Consider the following 15,872-nt stretch of genomic DNA (forward strand, 5'->3'; position numbering starts at 1 on the left):
AACAATGCTGTGTCTTGTTCTTTCGAATGTCAAATCAATAATGACAGAAAGAGCAAAATCAGTATAAATACTGCTAATATAATAAAAGTTAGCGGCTGTTTAGTTTTAACTAACTTTTATAAAGCGATATATTGTTAAATATAAGATTATGACCTCACTATAGTCTATTCCAACCGCAGGAGGAGAAAAAACAAGTATTTAAAAAAAACATAATTTGAGTTGACGTAATAATATAATCATTTTCAATATGAATTCGTGATAAAATGGCGCTTCGCAATTGCAGCAAAATTTTTATCGGCACTACATGTAAAGTTAAAGTGGAATAATATTGTATTATAATAAAAGATATATTTATTTTATGAAAATGAAAATGATGAGCCTCATAAAATTTTGCTTGGTTTTTTACTCAGAACAAAATTTAAATATTTATTTTTAAAATTCATATATTATACTTATATCTGAGATACCTTACCCTTTGACTATTATTAGAGCATATCTATTGTCGCGTGAATTAAAAATTGTAATTGTTGTGTTCCGGGACATAATAACATCTTAGTTCTCAAAGGTTTTTTTTTTATTATAGAATGAACGTTTCTGACGCAAGTAACTTTGTTCTTTTTTATAAATTAGGAAGGCGGGCGAGCATATGGGCCACCTGATGGTAAGTAGTCACCAACGCCCATAGACATTGACATTGTAAGAAATGTTAACCATCACTTATATCGCCAATGCGCCACCAACCTTTGGACCTAATATGTCATGTCCCTTGTGCCTGTAATTACACTGGCTCACTCACCCTTCAAACCGGAACATAAAAATACCGAGTACTGCTGTTTTGCACTAAAATATCTGATGAGTGGGTGGTACTTAACCAGACGAGCTTGCACAAAGCCCTACCACGAGGGAATGTAAGCGATGGTTAACATTTCTTTTCTTTTTTTTCGTGACTACTTACCATATGGCTCTTACCATATACCAGGTGGCCCAGGCCCATAGGCTCGTCCACCCAACTATTTTATAAAATAAAATGGTGGCGCATTGGCGATGTAAGGAATTGTTAATATTTCTTTTAATGTCTACGCGCGGTGATAACCACTTACCATCAGGTGGCAAGTACGCCAGTATGCTTTCCTTTTATAAAAAATTAACAATGTACCAATTGATAAGTGTTTTTTTTTATACCAGCAGCTATTACGCTATTACAACGACGTTTAAAATCGAACTGTCCATTTCGTAAATCTTCTCAAAATTATCTTTCTTTAACGAGTTTATGTAGAATTTAGAAAACAATAACAGCTTTTAGCTCTTACTTACGATGCGCATCGATGCTGATAGGCGTAATTTAGGCCTAGGATTTATAAAATTAAAATAACGGATGGATTTAGAAAACTCGTCATATATATATATGGGGTGAATCATTTATGTATGTCGTTTACAGCTGTTATAATTTTTTCAAACAAATATGATTACCTACTATCCAATTATCGCAACTTAATTGCTTATGCTTGATGCAATGTTCTGGTAACTTTGACTATTGACCGTTTCGTTCGTTTAGTAGCTTACAAGTAGTTTCATCACGCGACCCGAACTCTCGATATTTGCCAGGACTTCCAGTCTTTACTAAATAATATTTTTAAGTTAGATGTATTTTCAAAATAACTATTTAAGTAATAATCAATATTTATTACATGTTAAAACCAATTTCAACTTTTTTTTTTAAATCATTTGTTCATAAAACTTATTATTAATATAATTATTAAAAAGGATTGATGTCATTAAAAAAAGCCGAGATGGCCCAGTCAAAGTCATAGTCAAAAATCTTTATTCAATATAGAAGCGTTACACTTGCTTATTGAATGTCATAAATGTACCACCGGTTCGGAAATAAACACCTTAGACCTGAGAAGAACCGGCGAAAGAAACTCAGCGGGGTTTTTTTTATATCTCATTCCTTTACAAGAAATGCAAAACATATACAACACTAGCCAAATTATATACACCTTTTTTTAATTTGAGATAACCTGGAGGCGATCGTTTCATTCCCAGGGTCATCGTTTAAAAATTCATCGGATGTGTAATATCCTTTAGCACGCAAGCGTTCCATAACGATTCTTTTAAATTTCACAATTGAATATTTTTGAACGTTTGAATCTGAACCGTAGATTGTGAGTTCAAACCCGAGCAAGAACCACTGTCTTTTCATGTGATTTTTCATAATAATTCATCTCGTGCTTGACGGTGAAGGAAAACATCGTCAGGAAAACTGCATGTGTTTCACTGAACTTCTTTTACATGTGTATTCTACCGACCCGCATAGGAGCAGAGTAGTGGAGTAAGCTCCAAACCTCCTCAAAAAAGAGAAAAGGCCTTAGCCCAGCAGTGGGACATTCACAGACAGTTACTGTTAATAAAAATGATTTAATAAAACACAAAAAATATTTAATCCCATTTTATTCAAACATCAATAAAAAAACAGCAACAAAATATACAAAAACAATAATCAACAATTTACAAAGGTAAAGTAAACTCTAAAGTAAAATATTTAAACGTATGAAAAGAATATAATTTATTACATATACAAATACTGAAAAAAAAAAATATGTACAACAAAAACAAGGCTAATTATGTTATGAATTCACAACCAAAATTCCTTAATAATTAAATAGAAGGCTATTCTGATTGCGACACCTACCTAAAGTTTAACCTAACAAAAACACTAGTGTTTCTTGGATAACTTTAAAACATTTTACAAGATATGCTTGATTATAATTATAAGCATTTACGTTATATATTTTATAATCTACACATATATAGGCAAAGACAAAACCATCGACCAACTTTCTATTTATATCATATCAATAAAAAAATAATTGGAAAATAAAAGTGTATGAAGCATGAAAGTTCATATATGTTATCCTGAAATTTAATTTCAATAATTATTATGATCGAAATTCAACCAATGGGCGAATACTAGTCAGACATAGACAATAATGCAAACGAAGTACGAGATGGTGGTAAATGGTCACCACTATATATACTACTAACTATATGAGAAGTTATAACGATGATAACCGTACAGTTCTACCACCATTAAAATATTAAAGTTATACATTTGACACTTACATATGACACGAATAATAAATATTTTTGGTATCAATTTGCTTATATCTATATATTAGCAAAAAACATTTACACTACAACAGCAAAAATATTTAAAGACCACCTTCACAGTTATGTGATTATTACATTAAACAGTATTGATTCTAACAATCTATCGTCCATTTCATCAGAATCTGTACGAAATATTAAAAAAAAAAAAAACTTTTTTAAACATAACACTTACAAATATATTATTTCATTAAAACGTCAGGATATTCTCAATTCGTAATGTATATTTTACTAAAATGAAAAATGTGTGTAGGATGAAGCCAAAAAAAACGTAGTATCTTTTGTAACAACCCTTAATGCATAATATCCTGGGACATTAATAATATCCTGGGATATTATTCACACACGGCCATCTGATTCCTAACTAAGCAGAGCTTGTACTATGGAAACCAGATATACTACTTTTCTTTTGTAAATACATACTTATATAGATAACTACACCCAGACTCAGGACAAACAGGCATGTTCATGCACTCAAATGTCTGTCCTGGGTGGGAATCGAACCCATAACGACGTGACTTCGACGTGAAAGGCAAGCACCAATATCTACCAACCTCGCCAACCTGTCTGTTGACCATAAACTAATACAATAAAAACAATATGAAACAACCGATTCCTTCCAGATCCTTCCTCGATTTTTCAACATTGTACAGATTCTAATGGAATGTATCTTATATGCTAAATAAACGATTATATTTTTTATACATTTATTCTTATTTAAAAATTTCAAAGATAACTTTTTTATCTTAAAAGATGAAGTAGTAGCACTACTAAGGGCAAAGCGTATGAATTGTACTCAATATTTTTAAAGTCAAAACAAAACATATTGTTCGAATAAATATAAAATTTAATGCAATTTAATGTGATAGTTATGAATTTTTCGCTAGAATTTTAAACAAGTTTATATATACATATACATTGCAAATAAATTCAATTAAAATTGATGTTCATAAACATTTCATTTGAGCATAATTTTATATGTATAGTACAACATAAGTACATTATATATTATATATGTATATATGGTAATTATTTTTTAAGTTAAATAATTACTATTAATATAATAATATTACTTTCTGACTCACAATCACGTTCTGAATTGCTGACAATTATTATTTATTAAAAAAAAAATGTCAAAATAACACAATATTAAAACATTTAAGTAAAAAAAAACTCATTTACAATCTTATTTCATCTAACAACACTCATTTATTGCATTGTTTACCATAAAACTGATTCGGAATGTAACATATTAGGTCCTTACATATGAAATTGGCGTTTCGTACGGGAGGAATATAAAGTCAATTTTTTTTTTTTTGTAAAATATATGTAATTAATCAAAGTATGCACCGTTGTTATCTATGCACTTTTGTCATCTCATAGGTAGTTCATTGAACTCTTTACTAAAAACACCATGGGGGCGAGAATAAATAAACTCTTTGAAGGCGGTTTGGACTGCCGCATCGGAGTTGAATTTTTTTCCTTGTAAGAAGTTGTCCAAATTCCGGAAAAAATGGTAATCTGTAAAATGGAGCAAGGTCCGGGGAGTATGGTGGATGTCGCAGACATTCCAAATGTAGCTCATCTAACTTAGTGGTTGTTTGTTGTGCAGTGTGTGGTCTTGCGTCGTCGTGAAGCAGCAGTGGCCTAGAGCGATTGACCAATCTCGGTTGTTTAGCAGCTAGTTCTTCCTTCATGGTTTGCATTTGCTGACAATAGATATCTGCCGTAATCGTTTGGCCAGATTTTAGAAAGCTGTAGTGAACGACACCGGCGCTAGTCCACTAAACACTCACAAGTACCTTTTTCTGAGTCAATTTTCGTTTAAGGCAGGATTTAGCTGGGTCTCCAGAGTTCAGCCATTGCGACGAGCGCTTTCGATCATCGTACAATATCCACTTTTCATCACAATAATGATTCGATTTAAAATCCCTTCATTATTGTGTCGGTTGAGCAAAGTAACACAGCAGTCGACGCCTGTTTGCAAGTTCGACTCACTAAACTCATGAGGTACCCATCGTTCAAGTTTGTTTACTTTCCCGATTTGCTTCAAGTGGATTAATACAGTTTTATTTCTTACCACGAAGCCTGCAGCTATCTCTGAAGTGCTTTGTGATGGATCCGCTTCCACAATAGCCTTTAATTCTTCATTTTCCACTTTGGTCTCCGCCCGTCCACGGGGTTGGTTCTGAAGGTCGAAATTTCCAGAACGAAAACGTTGAAACCAAAAACGTACCGTGGTTTCTTTTGGGACACCAGCGCCGTACACATCATTAATCCTTCGAGCTGTTTCTGCAGCACTGGTGCCATGGTAGAACTTGTACTCGTAAATATACCGATATTTCATGTTTTCCAGTGTGCGGTAATAAGCGACGCCAAAGAAAAAAATAATGATGAAAAAAAACAAATGAATGACTGTTTTCAAACCTCAAATGTACCAGCTAAATGAATTTATAAATTTGAATTTGGAATTCTTAACCAAAGAGGAGATATTTCAGATCAAAGTGGTCAGTACGACAAAACGCTAATTTCATATGTAAGGACCTAATATAATAAATAAATTATTTTCCAAATGTTTACAAAGAATATACATACGACCAACCATATGGGTTTACCCCCTAAAATTACGTCTTCAACCGTAAACTCATGTATTGTGTTTTTATATTATATCTTGTATTTTGAGAGAGATTTTAGAAAGTGTGCGCAATTCCGTACGTCGGAAAGCACGTGAGCCCTGTGACTGAACTTTTTCAAATTTGAGCACTTATAGTGCTTAAGTCGATAATATTATAGTGCTCAAGTCAAATAAAATAATATATGCTATACATTACTTTGAATTTGACTGGAGAGTTTTAAGTTTTAAATTGAAACAAAAAAAATTATAACCTAAAAATAGATGACGGCAGAACATCTACATACTTTGGCTTGTGTGCGACCAAAAAACATTTTAATGCGCATGTGTGTTTTTGTTATTCGTGTATTATATTTATGCTAAAGTAACTCTTTGTTTCTGCATAATTTGGGATATTACCTTCTGCTCCGGCGATAGATTCTCACCTCGAAATCTCTTATAGCTGCAATATTAATAACTTAATTAGACTATAAACAATATCAACATGACTCAATCCAAATTTAACAATAGTTTACAAAAGCGCTTTTTTTTTTTGTATAAATTAAAAAAAAAAATCTTCACTAACGGCGAATTGTTATGCTGTCTATATTATCTGTTAGCTAAACGTTTAAGCAATTTGTCCACAATAAATACACAAATGGGAATCGTGTTCCAGTAATTTTGAATCTTTTTGATTTTTGCAAAATTGCAAGTACCTAAAAACTATCGAATTAAACGCGTCCAAAAATTACTAAGAAAAAAATCTATTGTCTTATATTCTAGCTGTATATTGCCAGCCAAAACAGATGTTCGAAATATATTTCATAATATAAGCAACTAACTCATACAGAGTAATAAAAAATTAAGTGTGCTCGAGGCGACATACATTGTATCGTAGAATAGAAGTTTCTCGCTTGAAAGTGAGGGTTTGGTTTCCTCTAGCGCATTTTTGATGTCCTCCTTGCCCACTGTTACGTCATCCAGGTTTCTGTTCTCGCTATTTACCTGAAATAACGAAATTTAAATTAAATACATAAATAAATGTTTTTTTCATATAAATGTCGGTGCTGAGGACAGCTTTGGCGCACTTTAAATGAGGCTTTTGTAAAGCATTTGACTACGAATAGCTTAACGATGACAATGACACTTTTTTTTTATAGAATAGGAAGGCTGTCAAGCATATGGGCTACCTTATGGTAAGTGGTCACCAACGCCCATAGACATTGGCGTTGTAAGAAATGTTAACCATCGCTTACATCACCAATGCGCCACCAACCTTGGGAACTAAGATGTTATGTCCCCTGTACCTGTAATTACACTGGCTCACTCACCCTTCAAACCGGAACACAGCAATAACAAGTACTGCTGTTTTGCGGTAGAATATCTGATGGATGGGTGGTACCTACCCAGACGAGCTTGCACAAAGCTCTACCACCAGTATCACATACATGTATGTATCTTTAAAATACAAGGAAACAGTTCAGTAACTTTCTTATATCTATAAGATTGATTTAAAAAAACGCTTGAAATCTCATCCTATAACAATATACAAAGAAAAAAGCTATATTGGAAGACAATAATTGAAGAACAAAAAAAAATTAGATTTCATTCAAATTTTTCAGGCAAATCGTAAAAATGTTTTTTGTTTCTTTCTCTGAGAATTTTGAAATTATTTTTTATAATTTAATCGCATTTGTACATTAAAGTACTTTATTAACTGTAAACATCACGAAATGTTTTAAACAATTTAATTTAAAAACATTGCTTTTTTAAATTACTGTAATTTTAACATTTTTGTACCAATTCTCTCTCCAATCTGCCCAATTGCGCGGTAACGAGCAAAGATTTGATATCGGCCGGCGAGTACCCTTCGGTCTTCTGCACCAGATCTTGAAGATCCACCTCATCATCAATCGACACACCCTTCGACAGCGTCTTTATTATTTCCAGGCGATCCGACTATTTCGAGAGGGAGTATTGAATTAGTAATGCAGTTATAGCATTATACTATTTTATTAAATGCTGTAATTTAAATGATTTCTTGTAGCTCATATATGTATCAGTTTGTTATATAGATTTTTTATAAAATAGGCAGGCAGACGAGCATATGGGCTACCTGATGGTAAGTGGTCACTAACGCCCATAGACATTGGCATTGTAAGAAATGATAACCATCGCTTATATCGCCATTGCGCCACCAACCTTGGAAACTAAGATCTTATAAGTCCCTTGTGCCTGTAATTACATTGGCTCACTCATCCTTCACACCGGAACACAATAATACCAAGTACTGCTGTTTTGGGGTAGAATAAATTTCATTACATAGATATTGGCACTGTAAGAAATAAGAAAACTTGGGAACTAAGATGTTATGTTCAGTGTGCCTTTAGTTACTCACTCACTTTTTGAATCGGAATACAATAATGCTACAATGCAAAGTAAGTGTTGCCGTTTGACGATAGAATATACGGTGAGTGGGTTCTATCCTCCCAGAGGGGCTGGCACAAATCACGTAGAATAAAATATATTATTTGAAAATGTTAAAGCTCAGAATCGTTTCGGTAGAATTTCAGCTGCAGCCGAAAGCGAATGAAACTGTTTTCTTTCTACATTATTATACTGGTATGTTTTGTATAACATTTTTATGTACTCGGTTGCAGGGAAAGGAACGGGAAGTTAAAAAAAAAATTGATCTTGAACGGACGTGATTTGTCAAAATATGAATAATCTGGGGCGGGCGACATGGATTCGTGAAAAGAGCAACGGATCTTTGGGAGCAAAACTAGAGCGGATATGGCGAAGGAGCCAAGAACGAGGGAGTCGCCAAGTACCGCGCCGGGCATCCCCACGTAGACGTGGCGCGCGAGGCGGCCGGCGCGCAGCAGCGCGGGGTCCACGAGGTCGGGGCGCGCCGTGGCCGCCAGCACGGGCCCGCGCGCGCCGCCCTCCGCGCCGTCCAGCCGCGCCAGCAGCTGGTTCACCACGCGGTCCGTCACGCCCGTCGAGTCGTGGCCGCGCCTGCGGCAGCCGCGCGCTACACTCGAGGGCCCTCTCGGCTCCTTTCGAATCGACTTGCCGAGTTTCACTTCGATCTAAAGTCCCCCCCGGTTCCGATTCCCGGAATCATTCCGAGGACGTGATTGCGGTGGATCCTCGTTTTCGAAAATTAATCATGGAAATATTGAATTAGGTCCAATTCGATTATCATACATTCTTCAAAAAAAAATAACGCATATATACCTCCCCACTTTTTTATGTGCGGGATCGCACCGGAACCAACTTCCTAACACCGCGCCACTGTTACTGAGATTTAATCAGTTTTTTTTTCAATAAACGATACAATCGAAATGTTAAGTGAAAATCGTAGGCCCGCTTACACTCCAGCACTTACTTGGGCGCGAGACTGTCGAACTCGTCGAAGAACAGGATACAGGGGTGTTGCATGGCTGCTCTGAAAATAATAATATATATTTATTTTTTCCTTAAGCACAAAACATTTAAACTTGGTTCATTCAACTAAAGACAGGACAAGTCGAAGTACGGTCAGAAAAAAAACCCTCTTCATGAAAAATCGCTATTAAGATAAAACTAGGATGCAGATATTCTTTTGCATGATATACATACATAAATAAATAATTAATATCAATTTTCACTTACTTATCGAAAACATCCCTGACGGCCTTCTCGCTCTGCCCGATGTACTTGGACAGTAATTCCGGTCCTTTGACTGTTATGAGTCGCATGTTAGTGAGGCGAGCCAGACACGAGCCGATGTGAGACTTGCCGGTGCCCGGCGGACCGAACAGCAGGATGCCGCACGACTGGCTTGGGAATAGCGCTGGATACTGAACGGAAACACATACAATTAGACATCATGAAATATATATATATATATATATATATAGCCGAGTTGGCCCAGTGGTTAGAACGCGTGAATCTTAACCGATAATCGTTGGTTTAAACCCGGGCAAGCACCACTGAATTTTCATGATCTTAATTTGTTTTTATAATTCATCTCGTGCTTGACGGTGAAGTAAAACATCGTGAGGAAACCTGCGTGTGTCAAATTTCACTGAAATTCTGCTACATGTGTATTCCACCAACCCGCACTGAAGCAGAGTGATGGAATAAGCTGCAAACGATCACCGCAAAAAAAAAAGGAGAAGAGACCTTAGCCCAGCAGTGGAATATTCACAGGCTGTTACTGTATCACATATTATACTTTTAAACACCGATACTTCGTATTGTTGTGTTCCGCTTTGAAGGTTGCGTAAGGCAGTGGGAATATATAAGATAAACCATCATAGTTAGTGGCGCATTGACGATGTAAGGCGTAACATTTCTGACAGTGCCTATGTCTATAGGAGATGGTGACCACTTACAATAAGGCTATCCAATAGCTAGTCAAATTTAAGAACAAGCTCATTGTATTCTTCTCTTCTACACATCTCTATCTCTAGTCAAATCTTCAGTAACTCCCTTCTTACAAATAACACTCTTTTCTGCATAGAAATGAAACCTGTCTTTTACATCTTCCTCTCATTCTAATATTTCATAAATTTAGAATACGTCTATAGTTCTATATCAACACCAAGTTTTCGACGTTGTTTAAATTTTAAATACAATGATAACATGTTTGAATGTCGAGCAATAACAACAAATATAGATTTTGATAAAATTATCTGTTAATCACTGAAAATACTTTAATTTTGGCGACAGACATATGACACGCGTAGATGGTCACATTTTTATTAATTACGATTGTAAAACTATACAATATCCACGATCATCGTGATAAGGCTTCATGAGAAGCGGCCATCACGATGACGCTACGGGCTCACCATGATGGGCCAGAAGATGCTCTCCGTGAGCTGCTGCTTGACGTGGTGCAGGCCCCCCACGGGGCCCCAGATGTCGAAGGCCTGCGCGCGCTCGCCGCCCCGCCGCCCGCCGCACACCAGCCGCGCGCGCTCCGCCGCCTGGGCGTCTGCGCACACACAGGAATACCTCGTTAATTAGTTACATCACAGTTCAATTATACACAAATGTCAATATCAAATTAAATTAAATTATTCAAACTAACAAACAACCTAAGCCTTCTCTCCCAACCTCCTCGCAGACGAAGTCGCGGGTGGAGACTAGATATTATGTAATAAAAATAAGAATCAAGAAAATACATGTAACTATTACAAAATAATATGTATATGGCTCGTATTAGTACAAAATCACGTTATTTTACCAGTTTCCTGCAACTGATATCGCTACTTCACTCATGCGATCGATTTTAGACAGAAAAATCAAGAACAGTTCAGGGTGGATGAATGAATGATGTTGAATGAGAAAGAAGAGAATATCTAATGAGTATAGAAATTTAAAATTAGTAACCGTGAAAAAAAAACCTATATTTATATATAAGGCAAAAAATGTTTAAAACATGTAAATTAAAGTTATATATAAAAAAGCAAACACAAAACTGACGAGTGCCTTCTCCTCCGTTTGTCAAACGAATAAAGCTAATGACGAGTTTTTCACAATTAAAAAAGTAAATAAATTACAAAAACGAATATTCAAAATATACAAAATAATTTTTCAAATTTTCAACAATGAGTGATCGAAGTTCGACCATTAAGTAATAATAATAATATCCTGGGACATTTTTCACACACGGCCATCTGATCGCAAATTAAGCTTGTACAGAGCTCGTACTATGGAAACCAGACAACTGATATACTACATATACTATTTTTCTTTTTTAAATACATACTTATATAGATAATTACACCCAGACTCAGGACAAACAGACATGTTCATGCACACAAATATCCGTCCTGGGTGGGAATCGAACCCACAACCTTCGGCGTGAAAGACAAGCATCCACCGACCACGCCAACCGGCTCGTTAAGTAGTATGTGTAGATGTAGATAAGAGAATAATATAATTTTGTTATCCAACAAATTAAATTTAATAATGTAACAACATACTTTTCTTTTTAACAGCATTGAATATCTTGCTATTGAAATAATCAACTATTTCTCGAACATTACATCCGCCTGTGTCCATTGCGAATTTTATTACATCATCGTCTTCAACCAAAAACATCTCGCGAATCTTATCGTTGACTAAATACTTGAAAAGTTCAATCCTTTCATCCTGAAAAAATATTTATTTAAATAAGAATTTTATCGACTAATAACTACGGATGTTAAATAATAATTATTTGAAAAGATGACAAAAAAAAGACATTCGATCGACCTGTCAATAAAATATTAAATATATTTTGTCCATCTGACATAGCAACAAGTGGTATCGCGATGGTTGTTTCATATAAAAACAAATTGGTAAAAAATTACAGAAACTAATGCTAACTCAGGCTCCTAAGATATATTTCTAAAGCTTATAGTATGTTGGTATTATAAATACACAATTAAAAAAAAGGATAACTACTTATGTTTAATAAATTATCTTAATACATAATTTTTCCATTAGAATTCTGAGTTGCTATATACACTAATTATTTAAAATTCGTTCAAATAAAACATATGTATATTGTAAACCAATACTAACTTGATTTAGCTCTGGTATGTGAAAATGTGCAGTGAACAGCGGTTTGCCATTAAACTGCTTCAACGTAGGATGCAAAGATTGCATGTTGACAGCAGTCATAAGAACACAAACGCCAGGACATGTTTGCAGCATTTGCTTGACAATTACAGCGAGCCTATAAATAAATATATATATTACATTCTATTAAGTAACCACCTAATATATAAGTACCTACCTAAATAAGTAGTAAGCCGAGATGGCTCAGTGGTAAGAACCCGTGAATCTTAGCCGATGATCTTGCTTTCAAACCCGGGCAAGCACCACTGAATTTTCATGTGCTTAATTTGTGATTATAATTCATCTCGTGCTATACGGTGAAGTAAAACATCGTGAGGAAACCTGCGTGTGTCTTATTTCACTGAAATTCTGCCACACGTGTATTCCACCAACCCGCATTGGAGCAGCGTGGTGGAATAACCTCCGAACCTTCTCCTCAAAAAGGTAGAAGAGGCCTTTATCCAGCATGTATTTGCCAGCAGTGGCACATGCACAGGCTGTTATGGAAATAAGTAGTAATAAAACCACATAAATACAATAATAACAAATATTGTTATATAAGTAATATAATTAGTACATTATAATATAAAAAACCATTACCTTTGATAATAAGCAATGTCCATTGGTGGGCCACCTTCCGTATTCGGTGGTATCAACGCGTCCACATCATCACAGATCAACACAGCCGGGCTATGCTCTTGACACTTTAGAATAGCTTTACTGAGCACCTCAGTGATATCCTTCCGGCCTTTAAGAGACCGACAGTGCAAGATATGTGACCACAATGTCAACTCTTTTTGGACGATGTGGCATAATGCCGATTTGCCTGCACCGTTTTGTCCTACAATATGTCATAAAAATAATAATTACGTTTTTTGTCCTTATATAAAAATAAATGGATACACTTATTTCATAAAATTTAATAAAAATGTATATAAGCTTTTAAAAAATTGAGGTAGATATTTTATAATAACATTCTCTTTATTCCTGTTATATAAAAAAAAATGGCAAAAACACCATTAATAGTTATGAGTTAGCAAAAGTAACATGATTAGAAATAATATTACACATATACACATAACAAATAGGTGCCATATTTAACTGGGATAAATTAAACTTATGTTCATTTTCGAAATAAACACCCACTAAGAGATGCACTTGTTTTTAATACAGAATGACCCATGAGGGATAGATATTCAATACTATCTACCCTGGCTACTGTTCGAGCTTTGCACAAGTCAAATAAGGATCTAAATAAAAAATTTATATCATAACACATAACTATTGGTACATGGCACACACCAGTAAAGCTTCTAGTGAACATGATTTTTTCTGACATCTTCAAAAATTATTATCATAAATCAGGCCATTTTCTCCAAAAACTCAATGAATTATACTCGACAATCTTCCTCATGAATCACTCTGTCCATTGGTTTACTGTCATTACGTATGAGAATCCGTTCAGTAGTTTTTAAGTTGATCTCATTCAGACAGACAAACAGAAAGGCAGCTGCAGTTGGAGGCTTTTGTTCTATAATATGTAGAGATGCTGTATCTTACAATGTCGGAACATTTTGAAATGAAACTATTTCATTTTAAAAGTATAATAAATATTGTTCCTACTCACCAGTTACTAAAATATTGCTCTTTATTTCAGACAAAGATTTAAAAGTTGCCTCTCTTTGTATTTCAAAATTTATATGTAATATTATCTTTTGAACTAAGTCTTGTGATGACTTTATTGTTCTACAATAGTGTTTGTAATCATATTCCAGTTTAGGCGGAGTGAACTTCGGTAGAATTAGAGAGGCATCATTCAAACATTTGGCTGAGACCGTACAATTCCTGAATGACTCAGAATTTAACAATGTGTATTTTAAAGTACTTGGCTTAAGTATAAACCTTAAGAAGCCATTACTTATATGCTCATTCTGCTTCAGCAATTTGTCATTGATCAGAAACTTTTTTCCAGAGTGTGTGTTTTCAACAACACAATTCTTAAATTTTTCAATCACCTCTGTTTCAGTTTGAGCTCTATCTGAATAAGTTACAATTTCAATGTGTTCTGGTTGTCCAACATTCTCTCCTATTACATTCAACATTAATTTTATACCATTTTCTAAATTAATTATGACATTTAGTGATTTAGGTATTAGTACGGTGGGTATATTTTTATTATAAACTTCTCTCGCAAGGCTTCGGAATATGACATTGTCAATAGGCACAATTTCAACGCACAGACTATCAAAATGAATATTAGTATCTATTTCATCTTCACCATCTTCCGATATCACAGAGGGAATGACTTCCAACGTAGCCAGTATTACCATCAAATCTTGTAACTTGTGATTTAATAAATCTTCATGTATAAAAACAGTGTATGGATGTATTAAATTCTTTTTGCCATCACTGTCAATCAGTAAAGCTCGCAATACTAGCCTCTGTGGTGTGTTTAGATACGGTTGAAGGAGTCCACTGTTTAGTATTCCAATGTTATTGAATTTATTATCTGTTTCATTTGGAATGTTTACATATGAATGAGTAAGGCCGCCATTATAGCTATTGAAGGCGTCTACTTTGACAATTATTCTACTATGATTAATTAATAATCCCGTCTGTTTTGGTGTGAATACTACTGGCAATGATGTTGATATCCACACAACAGCCTTTTGATTTGCAACCACTAGTCTAAGCTGATCTAAAATTCCTAGTTGTAAAATCTCTACATTTTGTTCCTGAAAAATATTGAATCAATAAATGATTTACAAAACAATTTCTAATCAATGCAAATTTTTTAATTTTTTAAAATAAATAGTCGATTTTTTATGTTAGTTATATTCTAATTTCATACCAATATTTCTTGATCATCAGGGCTATCTGTATCAATAAAAATTTCATCCAATATCTTGACATCAGTGTAAGGGGCCAGAAATACCTCCATCCCTTCTTCTAAGCCCACCATTTTACTGTAAATGGGATTACAAGCAATTTGGCCCTCTGGTACACTGCTGTTGAAAACTGCCCATAGTAATATTTGTTTTTCTCTAGATAGAACTTGAACACATAAAGGCTGAAAGAGGTTTTTATGACATTAATACACAATTTTTATTCGAGTAACAGTTTTATTTGAATTGCTAAAGTTTTTTTTTAATATATTAAACTTATTTATGAGATATTCCAATAACAACATAGGCATAACCTCAAAAAAGATCCTGAGTCCGAATAATTTAGTAACTTATAATTATATAGTTTACCTTTTCATTATTAGAGCTATACTTTGGACTTAGGTATCCAAAACATGATCTTTCATGTGTAAAAGATACTTTCAGCCTTACACCACCAAACATTATTCAACAGTGTAAGCCAAAAAATATATTGATATTACGAAAACAGTCCGATCTCTCTAAATTGTGATTTGGCTTATTACTTCGTAATGTTAATGATATTAAACACAATATTATTAACAATTTTAAAGTAAACTAATATTTTGAGT

At 34.4% G+C, this 15,872-nt stretch overlaps 1 protein-coding gene across 2 annotated transcripts; it reads right to left on the reverse strand.

The window, feature by feature from the left end:
* Positions 1 to 2,482: 2,482 nt before the first annotated feature.
* LOC126781202 (peroxisome biogenesis factor 1) lies at positions 2,483 to 15,864 on the reverse strand. Of its 2 annotated transcripts, XM_050506059.1 has the most exons (13): positions 15,634 to 15,864; positions 15,231 to 15,449; positions 14,007 to 15,114; positions 12,980 to 13,220; positions 12,344 to 12,497; positions 11,761 to 11,929; positions 10,621 to 10,766; positions 9,437 to 9,624; positions 9,171 to 9,230; positions 8,611 to 8,797; positions 7,580 to 7,738; positions 6,666 to 6,784; positions 2,483 to 6,242 (listed from the first exon to the last, which is right to left on the reverse strand). In XM_050506059.1, exons 1-13 carry the CDS (start codon positions 15,724 to 15,726, stop codon positions 6,155 to 6,157), a joined length of 2,931 nt encoding a protein of 976 aa, XP_050362016.1. In that variant the 5' UTR covers positions 15,727 to 15,864; the 3' UTR covers positions 2,483 to 6,154. The 2 variants fall into 2 exon arrangements, with proteins under 2 accessions (XP_050362016.1, XP_050362017.1); XM_050506060.1 differs by lacking the exons at positions 2,483 to 6,242; positions 6,666 to 6,784; positions 8,611 to 8,797 and having other exon boundaries at positions 7,592 to 7,738.
* Between the last annotated feature and the right edge of the window lie 8 nt (positions 15,865 to 15,872).

This window comes from Nymphalis io, chromosome 3 (genome assembly GCF_905147045.1).
Source record: "Nymphalis io chromosome 3, ilAglIoxx1.1, whole genome shotgun sequence".
In the NCBI taxonomy this organism is placed as follows: Eukaryota; Metazoa; Arthropoda; class Insecta; order Lepidoptera; family Nymphalidae; genus Nymphalis; species Nymphalis io.